The 17,456-nt window shown below is 42.4% G+C and overlaps 2 protein-coding genes across 9 annotated transcripts in view; both read left to right on the top strand.

Annotated features, from left to right (window-relative positions):
- LRCH2 (leucine rich repeats and calponin homology domain containing 2) overlaps positions 1–9,555 on the top strand; it is a 78,376-nt gene extending 68,821 nt beyond the window's left edge. For all 3 annotated transcript variants that reach the window (XM_090061511.1, XM_090061510.1, XM_090061512.1), the window contains one exon: positions 354–9,555. In XM_090061511.1, the coding sequence (XP_089917637.1) occupies positions 354–473 (120 nt within the window). In that variant the 3' untranslated portion in view covers positions 474–9,555. The remainder of the gene's footprint in view (positions 1–353) is intronic.
- The window catches only part of IL13RA2 (interleukin 13 receptor subunit alpha 2), a 51,142-nt gene continuing 34,302 nt past the window's right edge, over positions 617–17,456 (top strand). For 4 of the 6 annotated variants that reach the window (XM_090061520.1, XM_090061513.1, XM_090061517.1 and 1 more), the window contains exon 1: positions 617–742. The gene's annotated coding sequence lies outside the window, so the exon portion shown is untranslated. Of the gene's footprint in view, positions 743–15,727; positions 16,125–17,456 lie in introns of those variants that run through there. The other 2 variants (XM_090061514.1, XM_090061519.1) reach the window with 1 other exon arrangement.

The raw sequence follows: 17,456 nt of genomic DNA, 5'->3' as shown, positions 1-17,456 counted from the left end.
ATTTAATGGAGGGGAGGGGATTTCTGATAGACTTGGGGGTCAGAATTTCAGGATGAATGTTCTTCAGTTTTATAGAAATGTTTTCCTTGATTTGCTAATTATTTATATTTTTATTTGCATTTTTCATACTGCAGCTCTCAGAATTTCTGTGGAATGTAATTAGGTTCAGCATACCTTCTCACACTCAAAGTTGCCATAGAAACGTGTGCAAGTGTAAAGAGGGGTGATTTCTGTACAAAACGCTAATTAGAAGCAATGAAGTATTTGAGCACTTGAGTCTTGTAAGAATATATTGTGTACCCAAGCTGGGCCAAATGATTGCCATATGATGCATGTGTTGCTTTATTTTTCAGGAAAGGCTTTGCTTGCCTCACCATATTTTGGAAGAAAGGGGTCTAGTGAAAGTTGGTCTCACTGTTCAGGCTCTGCTTGAACTGCCTACATCTAAGGCATCTCATCTTTCCTCTGTGTAACGTGACTTTTGGAAACCAGACAAACCAACCTTTGATCTGTTGATTTGGATTGCTCCTGGGCGATTCAGCTTTCTGAATGGGCACATCCAAGCCATCAAAAAGTCATTTCTGCCCAGATACTTTAGACAGAGCCTTATTTTGGAGTTAAGCATGAACCTTGATGTGAAGCAGGCAATTACCTGAATATGTTGGTATTCTGATTTCTTTTGGGGGGTTTTTTAAAGCGTGGATGCACAAGAGATTTTGACAGCATCAGGTTCCCTTTCCAGGTAACATAAGTTCCAAGTTTCCCATTAATGTTTCATGGTGTTACATTTAAAAATTTAATTTTTTTGCTACCTTCAGTTGACTTAAAAAAAAAAAAAAAAAAAAGCCTTCCTATAAAACATTTAAATCAATTGTTTGGTTTAAATATACAGTTCAAAATACGGCGACTGTATGATGGTAAAAATATGAGTGACTGATTGCATTTAATCCATTTTAATGTTTCAAGTAGCGCTGCCTTTTGGGTTCTTCATTTCTTGCACTCCTGTAATTTATACATTTTTAACATCACTACTATTTAGCTGAACATAAGTTCATTACACAAAAAGAGTATACAGTAAAAAGGACAGATTTCTTGGGGGGTTTTCCAGTCTTCTAGGTTGGTGCCAAAATATTTTTTCAGTTGTACTGTAGATTGTTTACATGTGAAGTGCCTGTGTAATTGATGACTCTTAATAGTCTTAAACATTTTTGCAATTTCTTTGTCTGAAATAGATACAATGGGAATTTTTAGATATTTTAATAGTTTTTTGTAAAGTCAGTAACATGTGAAGATATAAATGATGCTTCACATTTTTGATGTTGGATGTTTTAAGTTTGTTGCACAATTTAATTACTTATTATGGTGTCTAATGATGGGAAATAATGTAAATACATTTTATTTATGCTATTTAATTTGATAATATCTAATCATTTCTGTTTTAATGTATTGTTGGACAAAAATTATCATTTTTTAATTATTTTCCTTGTTTGGGACAAACAATAACATACACAGTAAATAAGATGTGTAAGGACTAGTGACGCATACATAGTAATCATTAAGGACATTTTGATAGAAATGCCAAAATCTCAGGTTTATACTGTGACTTTCAGGATTTTACATTGTGTTGTTCCTGACTTCACATTACATTTTTACAACAAGAATCTTCATAAATTAGTTTAAAAAAAATCAGACTAGGAATCTTTATATTCTTTGCTCTTGAGAGAACTTGCTGGTTTGGGATTTATTGTGAAAATTAGCCACTTGCATGGCATAGCATATAATCAGGTTGCACCTGGTGGTTCTCTACAGTTAACTCTGTGCCAAGGACACTCTTGGGGGTCAGATATGAAAAAAAAAACAAAAAAACCCCACAATGGAAGTTTTCTCAACTACTTGTTTTAAATACTTGTTTGGTTTTTACACTTGTTCAAATTAGTATATTGCTTACAAGGGTCTAAGCAGCAGAGTTGACTTCCCCAAAAACAAATTCAGGTGTGTCAGATACTTCGTTTTAGATGAGTGTGTGTGTGTGTGTGTGTGTGCGCATTCATTTACTTTTCTAGTGAATATGTAGGTCACTCTGAAATGTTTGTTGAGTTCTGGGTATTTCACAGATTTTATACTTTTGGACTAGGTTACTTTAGGTGAAAAGAAAAAAAACCTAGTGTGCCAAACAAAATACGTAACAAAAATGGTTCTGCTATTGCCAATTGATATACCTTATTTTATTTAATTTGGCAAAGGAGCAAATGTTCTTTTATTCTGTCCGTCTTTCCTTTCAATGGACCAATAAGCCAGTCAAAAGAAATTTTAAAAAAATATGCTGGCTACAAGATTTAGAAGGTTACGTTATTCTCAGACTCTTTATTAAATTGAAATCCATTGAAATATAAGTGATTCATGTGCTATAATTAAAGTATGCTATTGTAAATACATTGTAGTTCTCAAAAGTATGGCTTACTGAAAAGACTCGTGCCCTCTGCAAAATTATAGATATAAAAATACATTTAAAATATCAGCTAAGCATGTAGTTGTATGGGGAAAGTGAAATCGTCTCAGTGTAGTATCAGCCACTAAAATAAGTAGCCTTATTTATCCTTTCTCTGAATAAATTAATTTTAACCGTTTACCTTAAATTATTTTGAAAATGAGCTCTTTTAAAAATGTACCAGTAAAGTTGTTCTCATTTCATGTAACTGGAACATAATTATTTCAGTATTTTAAAAAGAACAAGCCAAGCTTAGTTCAATAAGGAGACTTTTGTTTTATTGTATATGCTACGTTGGAAGAGCTGAAGAATTAGTTTATCATTCAAAAGAGAAAATATATTTTATAGTAGCTCTTTGCCCTCTGGACAACAAGCATACAATTTTCTGTTCCAGTATGTTAGCCATGGGTTTGCTGGTTGCTTATCTGATTTGGACTGTGAGGACATAAGCATTGGACTCTTGTGCTTTAAATATTTCCACTGGTCTTATATTTATTTTTTTGCTGGACCAATATTTCCCCTGTAAAGCATGCTCAGTTCACTGAACCTTGCACTTAGTACCCCTTCGAATGAACTGTTTTGTTGATCGCTTGAAACAAGTTTTCCCAGTCTAAACAGATTATCATCATGTGGCAGAAGATGATAGAAGTTTATGCCCACAGGGAAAAATTAAGAAGTCTGGCTCTGTGCTGTGTGCCAGTTGTTTAACAATTATGTAAAAGTTAGTGCATATTTCTGTCAGTATTTTAAAAAATGACTTGGAAAAGAAATTTAAACATTAAGTCATTGTGGATTATCTCCCTATATGTGTGATAAACAGTAAAATGCCAGTTAATGTTGATTAAGGCTATCAGTTAATTTTTTTAGAAGTAGCATCTTCATGACTATTCTGCAAGTGGCCTTGCCTGCCCACTGTCCGCAGATACGATTCTGGCCCTACTCCATGTCCTCTGGCAAGAAGAGCCCACTGGATAAGCCAAGATGTGCACGTAAGCCAAGACTCTTCCTCCAGTATTTTCTTCTTCACCACATAGAAAAATGTTGTGGCTTTCTAGTCTGTATGGGAGTGCGAGCCTGGGAATCTCTGGGGAGAGGACCCCCACATTTAGACAGCTCTTGACTCCTTGGCATGCTCCCCTTTCCTGTCCCTGCCACAGCGTGCAATAGGCAGACAAGGTTATTTGGGTAAATGTGCGGGGGTCTTGGTTGTAGCCATTTGGCGTTGTCTGCCTATGTTCTTAGACCAACATGGCTACCACCAGCACTCCCAACAGCATTCAATAGAAACGCCACAACTGCGGCCCCAGCGAGCAAACAAATGGCTGGGATCACTGGATCTCTCAAGCGAGCCCTGGATTTTCCTGCCAAAAGCAAAGACATGCACAGGAAACCGTGTGTGAAGCCTGTGATTAGCAGTGCCGGCTCCCAGAGGAGAGCGGCAGTGGGAAGATGCTCCTCATCTCTAGCGAGAACCATGCTAGTGAGGTTTTGTATGTATATTTAAAGTGCTGTTCCTTAGAGTCTCCAGTCTTTTGAAGAATCATCAGTCATTTTCTTATATGTTTTTGCCTTCTCATGACCTCGGGAGACTGTCCTTCCCTTTACTTGTGGGAAACTGCTCTGTGGCATTTACTGAAGTGCAGGCAATACCTTGCCTCTCCTTAGTCCTCCTTAGGTGAGCTCTGGGGTTTCCATTTCATTTAGGATGTCATGCAGTTACTCAGAGTTTGGCCTTGATGTGTGGGGGCTTCAGAAGGGTGCAGCAGTGGCTCCTGTTGCATCTTATTGCAGTTTTTTTCCCCCTGATTTGGCTGGGAGCAGAGTTATGCCAAGACTTAAGAATTTTTGGAAATCTCCCTCGAGTTTTGATTATTGATCTGTTCCAGGAGCTAGAGTTCTTCAGTACTGAGCCCCTTAATCAGAGTGACTGCAGTCAGATAAAGCTATGGCCTGGTGCATTTGACTCATTTCTGTGTGACTGAACGTACCAAAATATTTCCTTGGGTGGGGTGCGGAGAAGTCAAATATTCTCCTATATCAGTTCAGGATATTTTGTTGGGTGTAGTGTGTCCCATGGGAGTGTTCTTTTCTCTGAGCAGTATAGTACGTCTTGCCTAGATGGCTTCTGCAGGCACATCTGCATGTGCACTTTAATGCACATTAAATCGTCATGCACATTAAAAGTCCTGTCTTATTAATGCGCATTAGGTGTCAGTGAAAAACTGTGCTCTTTAGTTAATGCACATTGAGATAAGCCAATACATATTTTCCTAGGACCTCAATGGAGGGTGCGTCTACACATGCACTTTAATGTGCATTAGCCTGTTTTAATGCATATTAAAGCATCACTGGAAAAAATTCTATTTCGTTAATGCACATTAAAATAGGCTGATGCGCATTAAGCGTCACTTAAACTGTGGAGCATTTATACGCATACCTTTTTGTCCTGCGATGCGCTGGAGATCCCCCACTCAGAGCGGACTGTGCTGCGTGCAGTTGTACAAATGGCAAAATGCACATCAGCACTCAGAAAATGGCAGTGGAGTGCTTTTGATGTGGTTTAGCTCAAGAGTGTGCCACTGCCATTTTCTTATCATTGATGCCCGTTTTGCTGCTTATACAACTGTAAGCATCTCAGCTCCGGGAGCTTTTCAAAGTGCCTGGCACTGCGGCACTTGCATGTGTAAAAATGCCCGTGCTCTTAGTTAATGTGCATTAAGACAGGCTAATGAGCATTGTCCTAGTACCTCACAATGGAGGTACTAGATTTAATGCACATTAACTAAAGTGGATTAATGCACATGTAGATGCGCCCAGCATGTGTTAAATAGTGGCATTAAAGTGCTCAGTGGACAGTAGAGTGACTTGGAACTGTCTCAGAGATGCATTTACTGAGTTGTCTTATTTGTTTACACACAAATAATTAAAGGCTAGAGCTAGACTAATTAGACTTGTGACTTCGGGCATAGCAGACAGTCACCCTCAGCTGTGTCCAGATTTCCAAAGCTTTCCCGTAATGTAGCTAAGCCCCTAAAATGCCACACAAAATTCAGGAGCAAATTGAGACATTAGTTGCAAGAGTTTAACTATGACATGAATCAGAAGTGATTCTGAGCAAAATCCTGGTTTTATTGAGAACTCAGTTGATGTTTAGTTACTGACTGTGCGGGGACAGGATTTCACCCTGCCATTTATATAAGGAAACTGGAAGGTATGGGCACTTGAGATCAGAACTAGGCTTTGTAAGATGTAATGACCCTGGGTGTAAAAGTCTCTAGTAGCACTTTTTAGCTTATGCCACCGTAAATTAGCCTGTTTTATAAAAAGTACTGAGTTATTCATGTTTGGTCAGCCTCAGGGAATCCTAAAATAGGTACACTTCTACCTTTATTCAGTAAATGCTTTAAGATGTTATGTGCCGTATGCAGCGTGAAGGGTAAGAGACCAACAATACCTGCAGAAGGTCAATCTTCATACTACAGCTAAATAGCTTTAGTGAATGGCGTGAGTGAGAACTACCAGCAGCTCTTTTGCGGCACTGAAAACTATTTCTGTTAATTAGGATGTGACGTGGGGGGCAGCTCTTCTTTCCCAAATTTTGAGCAAATGCAGGGGCCAAATTCAAGCCATAAACGTGTTCAGTCTTGATTGTGTTTTTGCCAAGATAGGGGCTGTCTTCATTATGTTCCACATTTCTCCCCCACATTTAAGATGGTGCATTGAAATGCATCATTTCAAACCTTATACGGTCCATGCAGGCAGAGCAAATGCAAATGAATGCCAGCCTCGGACTTCTCCTTGTAGTAATAATGCTAGCATGTAATATAGAGTGTATATTTTATCTTCGTCCCGCCCCCTCCCCCCCACAACAAAATTGGCATGCCAAGGCAGCGATAAAGCTTTGTGATTGGTGAACTTGAAGCCTTAGATGAAATTTGACCAAATTGTAACTTTTCTGACACGTATTTTAGAACTTAGTAACTGACAAAACCGTTGAAGTTTCACTCTTTAAAAATCCTGTTTTATCACAATATGATCTACTGTACTTAAAATCTCATTACAGTAGATTCCAGTTGATATTTCCAGGAGACGTCCGTACTAGGTTTTTGACGTCGCTCCCTTTGAGAAATTACTCTGCATTGGTGTAAAACAGCTGTGCTGATTCTCCTTACCTGGCCATACCAGTGTCCTTTTTTGAAAGGTGTATTATGTGAAATACTAGCCGTTCCCTTTCAACAGCCTCCAATGGAATCGTCTTTGATTTCCATGGGGTTTATTTAAATGAAAGGAAGAGCACTTTTACGTGAAGTTGCACAGGCAGATCCAGTGAGCCGCATTCAAGCGAGTGCATGCAGCATTCGAGTGCAGCCAGTGCCCTGAGGGAGCTGGCACTGGCTTTGTCCGTACCGTCTCACATGGGAGGCAAGTTAGCGTGCTGGAGAGATGGTGAAGAAAACCATGGATCACTTGCATCACTGCACAGCTTTGGGGACGGGGTGTGAAGAGCAGCTCCTTATTACAGCTGCTTAAGATTTGTGTTTCCCTTGACAGGCCAGGCTAAGAAAACAACTGGCTTTACCAGCTTCCCAAAGGCTGTTGACTATGCAGTCCTAAAGAGAGCTCCTGGTACCCTTCCCCTTCCTCTCTCGGTGTTTGTGCGATGATGGATACTGAGGGAGCTTGGATTCAGAGCTGAGACTCAAGGTGAGGTGCACTAGCTGTCTTCCCTCCCTGTTGCACACCCAGAGAAGGATGTTCCTGTCCTCCTCTGACCATCCCCTTCTCACCTCCTTCCTGAGCGTTACGGTGTGCCAGCAATGAGAGCTCGTATCCGCAGCATCTTGTCCGCAGGCCGAGCTGCTGTAAAGCAGTAAGGGGGCTAGGGGAGGTTGTGTCTGGGCAAACCCAAATCCTCTTGTGTAGCATCTGAACTGACTGCCTTCTCTTAGACAGTTTGCAGAATTAGGGTACATAAAGCTTTGGCCTTCTAGGAAAAATCCGTTGGAGAAGATGAGAATAGTTCTTTCAAAAGAGTTGTAGGTGAGTGGACTTTTGCTAAAGCCTAATTTTCACCCAAATCGCTGTGATGTAGCTGGACTTTCAGGAGGAACGCTCCTTTTGGCGAGCACGTGGTGCTGGAAGGACACCTGTTTTAAGATTACTGCTTGACCTCCAGTGTACCGTACAGTAGTTGCTTGTCACTAATCCCGTCTCACCATTTTATATGCAGCTCGCATTGAAGTGTGGTACACAGTGCCCTTTCAGAGGTGAAGAAAAGATATGGCATGCCCCAATTATTTTTTTTTTCAAACAGAACATTTTATGCCATTGTTCTTTTGGTGACGTAAGCAGATGAAAAAATATCACAGACCCTAGAAACAGTTGTCTTTGTACTGGCCCTGTGTTAAAGTAGAGATTTCCTCATGATTGAATCCCAATTTAAATTGTCCATAGCACAGGAATAATGCTGCAGATTTTTTTGTAACATGGTAGAATGAAGTGATCTGTCTTTTTTTTTCCCCTTCAGTTTTGAAATGTTTTCAGTAGATCATTTATGATTAACACCATTTTAAGTTGTATTTTTATGTTACACCAAATTTCAGGGTCATTTCCTTCAAGCTGCTTTTACTCTGCTTACTTTTTTAAATAAGGGGAAAGAGAATTACTGTAAAATCACCTAGATACAACCTCGAAGGTCAGGAGCAAAGGACACAATAACAGCCATGATGCATCAGTTGGCAGAGAATGTTTGAAATGTTTTGTAATCAACTAAAAATGAAGATATTAGAAACAAGCTATTAAGTACAACTTTTTTCATGGCTTCAGCATCCTCAAATTTAAAAAGTGCTTCAAACCTCCCCTTCTAACAATTCAACTCTAACAGCCAACTCTTTTTAGCACTTAGTAACTTTTGGGAACCTACAAAAAATTGTGGGGAAAGTAGCATTAACTTCTGTGGAACCAGGATTTCCCCTCGGTATGTTTATAACTGATCTTCAGTGTCCAGCACTGAGCCACTTAAAATCATCTATTGGCACTTGAGGATTTCCTTTTCTTATTTAAGAGTCCTTGCAAAGTAAGGCACACGTCAGGGTTATCCCCCAGTGCAAGTAATTTCATTAAGCCACATTGTGAAAAATCTGGTACTTGCCGGAAGCACCAAAGCCTGCGGTGTTCTTTCTTTGTTTTTGCAATGTGGATGAATCAATGAAATCTGCCCAGGATGCAGATTTTGGTTCGGAGCCCAGACACGCTAGCGCTGTACGCATGGGCGCCTGTTGCTGGACGTCCGTGCTGCTTGCAGAGGGCCTGCAGGGTGGAGCCTGTTGCTTGTAAGTACTAGGGCAGTTTTATTTATTGAACCTGTGCAACTGCTGTGAGCATGGCCAAACCCATGGGAATTTCCATCTTGCTGCTGTTCATTTGTTGCATCTACAGTTCATGCAAATGTTTGTACCATCTGTGTATCACATGCACAGGCTTTGTAAAGGGATTGTCTGGTGAATTTTGTTGGGATTAATGTGAATAGCTTTGAACTATTGTGTAATTATGTAGAATCAGGAAAATGTGATTGCATAAAACACATGTTAAATTATCACTCGGTCAGTATTCAGATACTTTTCCTTTGTACCTTTTCTTGTGATTTCTGAAACTCAGAAAAAAAAAAATCTAACCAAATCAGCAACGTGTACACGTGACCAAGACTGACAACGTAGTTCTGAGACAGATATTTGGAAGTGATCATATAAGAAGAACCAGGTGATTAAGCTGTAAATATTTGAACAACTTATTTGATATTGCATTTTAAGTCATTCCACATTTCATGTTCTGTAAACTGCATTTTCCTCCTTTTTAAAGGTCATCTATTTGTATGATAATGTATCTTAAGTCTTTTTTCAGAACTTCCATTATTGCTGGAGCTTCCAACATGTATATGTTTCTTTAAAAAACAATCCTACTGTTATTTTTTGTAAATAGTTTTGTATGGAATTTGCATGGATAAAAACCCACACACGTCCAAAACCAGTGTACATATTCTGTGTATAAAATACAAACTCTTTCTTAACTCCCATGTAGTCCAGTTATTCCTTTTAATCTTTTATAACAGTCAAGTACTTATGGTAATGATTGAACAATTACTTCATCGCATGTCGTAATTTTTCTGAGGCTGTACGTCCATTTAGAAGGCAACCATGAATCTGCCCAAGAATTTCTGAACTGGAACTTGTATTTTCCCTTAATTGTTGATTTTTGTTGCCAGACTACTTCAGTTTACTAAATGATGCTTTTATAGGTAAGGTTGCTTAGACAATGTATTGACTACGAGGCAGATGACTGCTGCTCATAAGTTGAGAAGGCAAGGAGGGCCTTGCTTCTCTTGAGGTCTTTCCTGACATAGGAGCTTTCCTATTTTTACATTACATCATACCACCAAGTTTCTTATAACTTGTACATTTAAAAACTGACACCTTTTTTTCAAGTCTAGCATTTACAATGATCCAAGCTGGAATCCGAAATACTCCGTCCAGCTCGAACGATGGCTCAGCCGCGTTGCTTGTTCACTGTAATTTGTTCTTTATGTTTCAAGGTCTGTCCATTAGGCAAAGAGCTTTTTTCTCTCTCTCCCTTCCCCTCCTCCCCTTTTCTTTCTTTTTTGTAAGATAGTCCTGCTTGCAGCGGATGCAGTTGTGAAACGTCATGAGAATTTACAATGTAGAAATTGTAGAAGAGCATGACAATGAAAAGGAGTTTCATAGTTTGTAGCAAAACATCTAAAATTTAGGGTTAACCAGAGAAAGATCTTTGGTTGGGACTGTGTTACTCAATTTGCAATTCTGACTTGAGTTTCCTGTTTTGGAAGGGCCTGTTGTTTTCTGAAAGCACAGACACAACGTGGCTTCATGCAGAGAACTGGACAAGGTGGTCCTTTCTGGTCTGGCCTTCCTAAGTTCACAGGGGTTAGTCTCTGCCCTATAAAGGAATTCCAGTAAGCTACACATTTGCATTTCCCATGTGGATATATTTCCAGAGAAAACTGCGAGCTCATGGGACTCTCAATGCATCCATTTCTGCGGGAAAGGGATAACATATTGGACCGGGGGATCCAGAGAGAAATTATTTAACCATTTCTGTGTAGGTTGTCACCTGCTGGGAACAGGACTCAGACAAGGGCTGTGCTTAGTTTCATGATCACCTGCAAGTAATGCTCTGATAGCAGCTATAGAAAAGGCAGGTTCCTTTGCCTGGTGTATGCATTATATCATTGTATTAGTAAAGGTGTTTAGAGCAGGCAAGGTGTGAGCCCTTTGAACTCGGAGTACCTCGTCTAGAGTATCTTTATTGCAAGACCTGCTTGCTTTTAATTTGGTTAAGCAATATCATTTACGCAGCAGTTCCTTTAAAGTCTCCTAATCTTAGGTGGTGATGCTGATGCCTTTGTATTCACCTCTGTCTGCTCTGCGTGCACACACCAGTCGTGTCTGGGTCCGTTCTGCTTCCTGTTCCTTTATCCTTGACTTCCTGCCCTTTGGGCCAGGGGCTGGACTCAGTGATCTTCTGAGGTCCCTTCCAGCCCTAATGTCTATGAAATCTATGAAATCAGACATGAGACTTGCAAAAGAAAGTTTAACTTTCCATTTATGTTTGATGTCTGCAGCACTTGTCAGCATAGGCAATCTCTTAACAATAGTCCTGTGTTATGTGCTCTCATTCAGAGCATAGCATCATAGGAAAGGAGGGCCAGAAGGGACCTGCATGTGGTATGATGTAGATATTCTCAATCCGGATAGCCAAAATACAAATACGAAGGAATAAGAGTTTACAGAAGAAATGGGCGAGGGGAGGGGACAGATTTTTGTGCCGTTACTTAACAATATTCAAAACATCCTTCAAAATATCACAAAATTGTATGGATTGTGAGACCATATTAAACTGAAATTATTGATCAAGTATTCTAATTGTCTTTTAGATTGCAATTAGAAATCACTTATACATTTTTGTAACAAAATCAAGTTTTTATGATGGTTGCCATGTTATTTACACGTCAAAGCTATTCCCAAAAATGAAATGTGATTATTTGTTTGCTTTATTTCTAAATGAGAGCTCTGTTGAGATGGAAATAGTAATAGTAATAATAATAATGTTCTGATTAATCAGCCAAAGAGAAAATTATGGTGCTTATGTTCCAGTTTAAACAGTCAGTTGGTTATTGCCTTCATAAATTAATGATTAACATTACTGTAGAATAACTTGAGGCTAATCACAAGGACAGTCAAAGTAGAATTAGAAGATATTTATTACCCACCAACTTCAGAAAAGTTATGTTGGAGATTTCTCTTTGCATATCCTTTTAACAGAACTCCCTTTAACATGGGAAAATGTTTTAATGACCAGCCCATATGCAATAATTCTTTAGCTATTTTAATTGGCATTTTAATGTGGTGAGTTTATAAAGCGCTGTGAATATTTGTAGGTGTAGGGACTAACTCGTAACGGTGGATCCGCAAGGAGTGCTTCCCCCCGTACTGCTCCCTAGCTTGTCTTCTCTCCGGCTGTAACGTGTGTGGGCCGCTGAAGGCTCAGGTTGACCCTGGAATTTGATCCTGAAAGCAGAAGTGACACGTGTGCATCGCCTGGAGCAGAGCATCCGATTCTCCTTCGTGCTGTTTCTGTGCTATCCAGCCTAACAGCTTTGCCTGGCAAGTGCCATCGCAGGCCATAGCAGCCCATCCACTTCTTCATGGAGTTTCTTGTGAACGCGCTACGTTTGAAAAGAATGGGCTTTATTATTGGCCCCAGCACGTGCACCCAGTGCTTCCCCCACCACAGGTAGGGATACTGGTGTGGCTGCTCCTGGCCTGCAGCACTTCTCATTGCAGCATTGCTTCCTGGTCCTTCTTCCAAGTCCCTGTTACCCGGTGCCCCCACACGGGGCGGTATTTACCTTCCGAATTACAGCATGCAAAGGCAACAGGCTAGCTTTGGTACCTGCAGCTGGCTATGTTTTTCGATACAGGCACTTCAGTTTCTGGGCCCCCAGAGTTCAGTGGCTTTTGTTTCTTAATTTCCCTATTGAAACTATTCCAGCCACATTAATAATATCTGTTGCAAATTTTACCCTCTTTTCTGTTCACGTGAGTCCATTAGAAACAGATTCCGATTTAGTGAAAATGTGTTTGCAGGAACGTTGCGTGTTCCTGACGGACGACAGGCAGAGACGAGTTTAGAGGCTGCTGAGAAACTCGTTTCAGCCATCTGCTCTTTCAAGTGTGTGAATGCTCCCCTAAGCCTCACATCTCTCAGAAACTTAATAAGTAATGCACTTCCCTGTCTAGGCTTCTGGATGAATAGTTGCTGAAGTGTTTCAGATTGAGGAGCATTTTGGAGAAGTAGCTGGAATCCTTGATAACTTCCCTCCATTCATTTAGGGGCACGTTAGCTGTGAAAACAGTAAAAAGCTGGGGCTGGGTGATTGATACCAACAAAAAAAAACTTGCAAAGCTGTAAAGGTGCATTTAAAAGCAGCCATTCTCAGAGTAAGCTTGGTGCACAGTAGCATTGGTAATCCCTTCTCTCAAATGGCAGGCTCTCTCTGGACTTCCCCTCAGCAGGGCGTTTCCACAGTGTTGCAATGAAGATGCTACAGCCAGCAGTTGTGCTTTGGCTCAAGTTGTGTAAACAGTTATTTTCCAAGAAAGTCACGTGGCCCGTGAACATGGTATTCTGGTCGAATTCTGTGAACGTGTTGTTTCCTGTCGCCGTCCAAGTGCCGGTCCCTCCTAGCACAGCACAGAACTGTTTGCTGATCTCCGTGCTCAGCATAGTTCACTGCAGGTTGAGACTGGCAGCCCGGGGCTCCATCGAACTGAACATCTCGTTTCTTCCTCGCTGCAGAGCATTTGGCTCAGCCCCATTAAGCCACCTTGCCGGGGTCGTTTGACCCCAGTACTCTTTCCTGCCAAGGCAGGGGGTCAGACTTGATGATCTGCTCAGGTCCCTTCCGACCCGACCAACTACGAAACTATGAAGTTTTCTAGCCTGTCCAACATAACCACAGGTATTCCCCTCGTCTGTGCCAGTTTCCAGTTTCTAATTTTAATTTTGGTTATACTCTGGCAGTAAGAGTCACAAGAGGTGCATCTACATTTGCTTTCGATAATGCACATTAAATTTAGTACCTGCATTGTGAGGTGCTAGGAAAATGCACATTACTCTGTCTTGATGCACATAAACTAAAGAGCGCGGGGCACTTTTACAGGTTCTCCGGGGATGGGGTGGGGTGGGGTGGGGATGCTTTAATTAGAGCGACTCCCATTAAACAGGCAAAAAGCAAAAAAAGGGACAGCATGGGAGGGAAGAGCAAGACCAGGAGCTCAAATCTCATTCTCAAAGAGGTGTTCCCCTGAGCCAAAGCAAGCCGAGGTGCTGCTTGATGCTGCCTGGATCACTTGGCACCTTTCACGGATGAAGGCTCACAAGAGGTGGGGACGTCAGCCCCCAAAAAAGCTTTTAGTCCTGCAGCTGTTGGTGATAGCGGCAAATTATATACCCTCCTTGCTGGCTCAGTCAACAATGGACCCCCAAAAGGAGCACTGGGTTCAAGAGCCCAGCCCTCACCCTTTTTGTCCACCATTTAGGGCTGATCTCTGACACAGCAGTCTTGACCCACTGGTTTCCACCCTCTGCTCTTTCCACTTTCCCAGCATGATCTCAGTGGGGACAGGTGACAGGACAAGGAGCAATGGGCTGAAGTTGCAGCAAGGGATGTTGAGGTCAGATATTAGGAAAAACTTTCCCACTAGGAGGGTGGTGAAGCCCTGGCATGGGTGACCCAGACAGGTGGTGGCCTCTCTGTCCTTGGAGGTGTTTAAGACCCGGTTGGATGAAGCCTTTGCTGGACTGAGGCTGGTTCTGGTGTGAGCAGAGGGTTGGACTAGATGTCATCTTCTGAGCTCCCTGCCACCTGATTTATGAATCTGATACAACACAGTCTCTGCAGGGAGGGCTTTGAACCTTTCTGCTTTGACTGTTTGGGTTCTGTCTCTCTCAACTTTCTGACTGTTGATGAGCAGGTGTATATACTTAGGTTGTACCTGAAATCATCCAAAGTAAAGCAAAAGTGGGGGGAGGGTGAGAAGTGCTGGTATGTACTTGCCACTCACTCCATTTATGACCTTAATCCACTTGGGTTACGCCTGCTGCTCCCACAGCGCTCCCAAGAGCGCAGTCGGGAGTTGTGCCCTGACGCCACAGCCCCTTAAACCCAGAAATCGGGCACGGGGACGCCCTCATTGCAAGTCCCTGCCCCACCAGTTACAAATAACCCCCCCCGAATCTTACCACATTTGGGAGAAAAATAGGTTCTGAGGCTGACACACAAACCCCTGAAATTGGGGTTTTCGACTCTGTTCAGATGTTGAATTGCAGTTGGAGCTCACAGATGTTTCCAGAGCTGAAACCTCAGGGGACTGCTTTGTAACTCACCCAAACAGCTGCTGTATTTCTGGATCATCACGGCTATCACATCACTCTTCTGCTACTATATGTTTTAAAGCCATTTAGCTGCAGACCAGCTGTCATTACTGCATGGCTGTTTCCCCAATAGGTGCACGGGCGTAAGTAACCTCCCTGCCCATTTGTTTTTGCTGCGAATATATTCATCCCAGCCATAAAGAGGCCATGCACAAGCATTTGAACTGGAGAAAGTTTTGGCCCTTGTTGCCTCCTTTTGCAGTCGAGCTCCAAGGGTGGCAAAAAACCCCAGGCATCTTTAGTCTACAACAGGCACTGCTGTAATGACAACATGGCTATTTAGCACGTTATTGGGACCCGAGCAGCACTGTGCTGTCTTGCATGCCCCGAAAAATGATTCATATGTTAGTTTTGCAACAGGCCTCTCATGTTACAGAACTCCTGTAAGAGTTAACTCCACAGGGGTCCTGAATCCACATGGTGCCCTGTGTAACCCTAGCTGTTTTGCTGACATCAGCAGCAGCCTGTTTTAGCAATTTAATTCTGCGCCCTTTTGAACTTTCTATTTTTTACCTCTCTCTAGTTTTGATTTAAGATGCTTTTATGAAAAGCCATCACATATACCAGGAGTCAGAAAACCCAAAAATCTCAAAATAAATGGAAAACAAAGCAAAGCCTCTTTAAGAGCTTATAAAAATAGAAACGGAAGTTGCATACCCTCCTCATTTCTCGAGAAAAGCATTGCTGTTTGCTCAGCACAGTCAAGGATGCTAGCAATCTGTTTCTCCTTAAGCCAGCTTGGAAAACAATCCCTTGATTGTCGTGCTGGTGTGACCAGCTGCCATGTACCCTCCTGGCTGCCTTGCTAAGTAGCGATGCCCAGGCGCAGTGGGAGTAACTTGACGCTGCCACCAGCGTCCAGCATCAAACCGCTGCCTGAGCTTTGCGGTTCCAGGTGAGCAGACTTACCTGCTTATTTCTAAAACAAACACATTGAAAGTTAACGGTGCCTCGGCTGACCACATGCTCAAGCAGGGGATTTGAAGGCAGCGTGTTGGCGCGGAGCGGTAATGCAGAGCAACCTTCCTCCAAACTGACCCAAGAAGAGGGTCTCCAAGGGCTGCAAGAGCAGAGGCCTGGCCAGGTCTTGTTCCCCGGATTACAGGTAACCGTGCGGGTTGGCTACTGAGAAAAGAGGCAGAAACAAGTCTAGAGCCCGACCTTTTTTTTGCATAAAAGCAAACGATCCCAAAGTCTACGTGGCTCCCGCAACCGCACAGTGGGGTTCTCCCCTGTACCGGCCGGGGTGACGTGAGAGGTGGCAGGAGGTCTGCTTGAATTTGCCGAGTTCTCCAAATTTCCCTCCAGCCCGTGCCCCTCGTTGATAGTGGGGTGGATCTAATGTTCTAAAAAATGACCTTGGAGTGGTTTTATTTAAATGTCTTTGTTTCTGAAACTTTTGGAACTGGACGGGACCAGGTCTTGTGTGGCCTTGGGAGGCTGCTGTGAGTTGGGATTTGTATCCTTGGGAAAGGAAGAGAGGGTTTATCTCTCTTCCTCCCTGCTCAACACCAGCCTGCTTCTTCTTTACCTTAGTTTATGTTCATTTCTGACAGGCTGTTTTTTGTTTTTACAAATTATCTAAGCATCTTAACCAAAATATATCTAGTATAGCACAATAACATTAGTACATTTGGTTACATCAATCATTACTACTAACATCTTACACTAAATCATAGCTTTATCTTATTTGGATTAGTTAATGTAGTCTTCCCTTATAATGTTTCCTTTCCAGCCTTGTGCTATGCTTAATTGTGTTTGATGGTTTCCTTTACTTTGCTGACTAAGCCGGTTGTCGCATCGGCAAAGGTTCACGCTACGGTCACCCAGAAACAGGCTGTGGGGCTCCTGCGTGGCCACGCTTCTTGGCCCAGGCCCCTTGGGGTTGGCCGAGGCTGGCAATGGGGAGAGGGCACTGGCGGACTCTGGGACGGGCGTGCTCGGCCTGGTTGACATGGCGCAGACAGACCCTCGCTCTGCCAGGCAGTCCCTGCGCAGAGAGGAAAGTCCTGGGATCCTGGGCTGCAACCAGTCCTGGTTTTTCTTGTGGTGACAAAGTGGGTGGACACAATGGACCTCTTCCAGGAACCCCTCCAGCACCTGCGCCTTGCTGCACAGCTTATTGCGGCTCCTGTCCCGGTAGCTCGTCTGGCTCTCCGATTCCCTGCTTAAGCCTCTGGCTCGGTGTTCAGACTTTGGGTTCAGTTTACTGGTGCGGTGGTGTTGGCCGGGTGTTGCAATGATGCTGTGAGCCCCGGGGTGTGTGCAGGGAAGTCCCAGGAGTGGAACGGAGGTCTGTAGAGGGAGTATTTGGAAAAGTTCAGTGTACGTACATTTTAAACTCATTGCTCCTTTGAGCAGGTATTCAGTGTGCTGTCTGTCTACTGGCAGGTGAGTGACCTTCCTCTAGGCAGCCAGCCCTTTCTCAGACTCCAAT

The sequence above is a fragment of the Crocodylus siamensis genome, chromosome 8 (assembly GCF_052110815.1).
Source record: "Crocodylus siamensis isolate JL-2025a chromosome 8, ASM5211081v1, whole genome shotgun sequence".
NCBI lineage: Eukaryota > Metazoa > Chordata > Crocodylia > Crocodylidae > Crocodylus > Crocodylus siamensis.
This window is presented reverse-complemented; position numbering and strand designations above follow the sequence as displayed.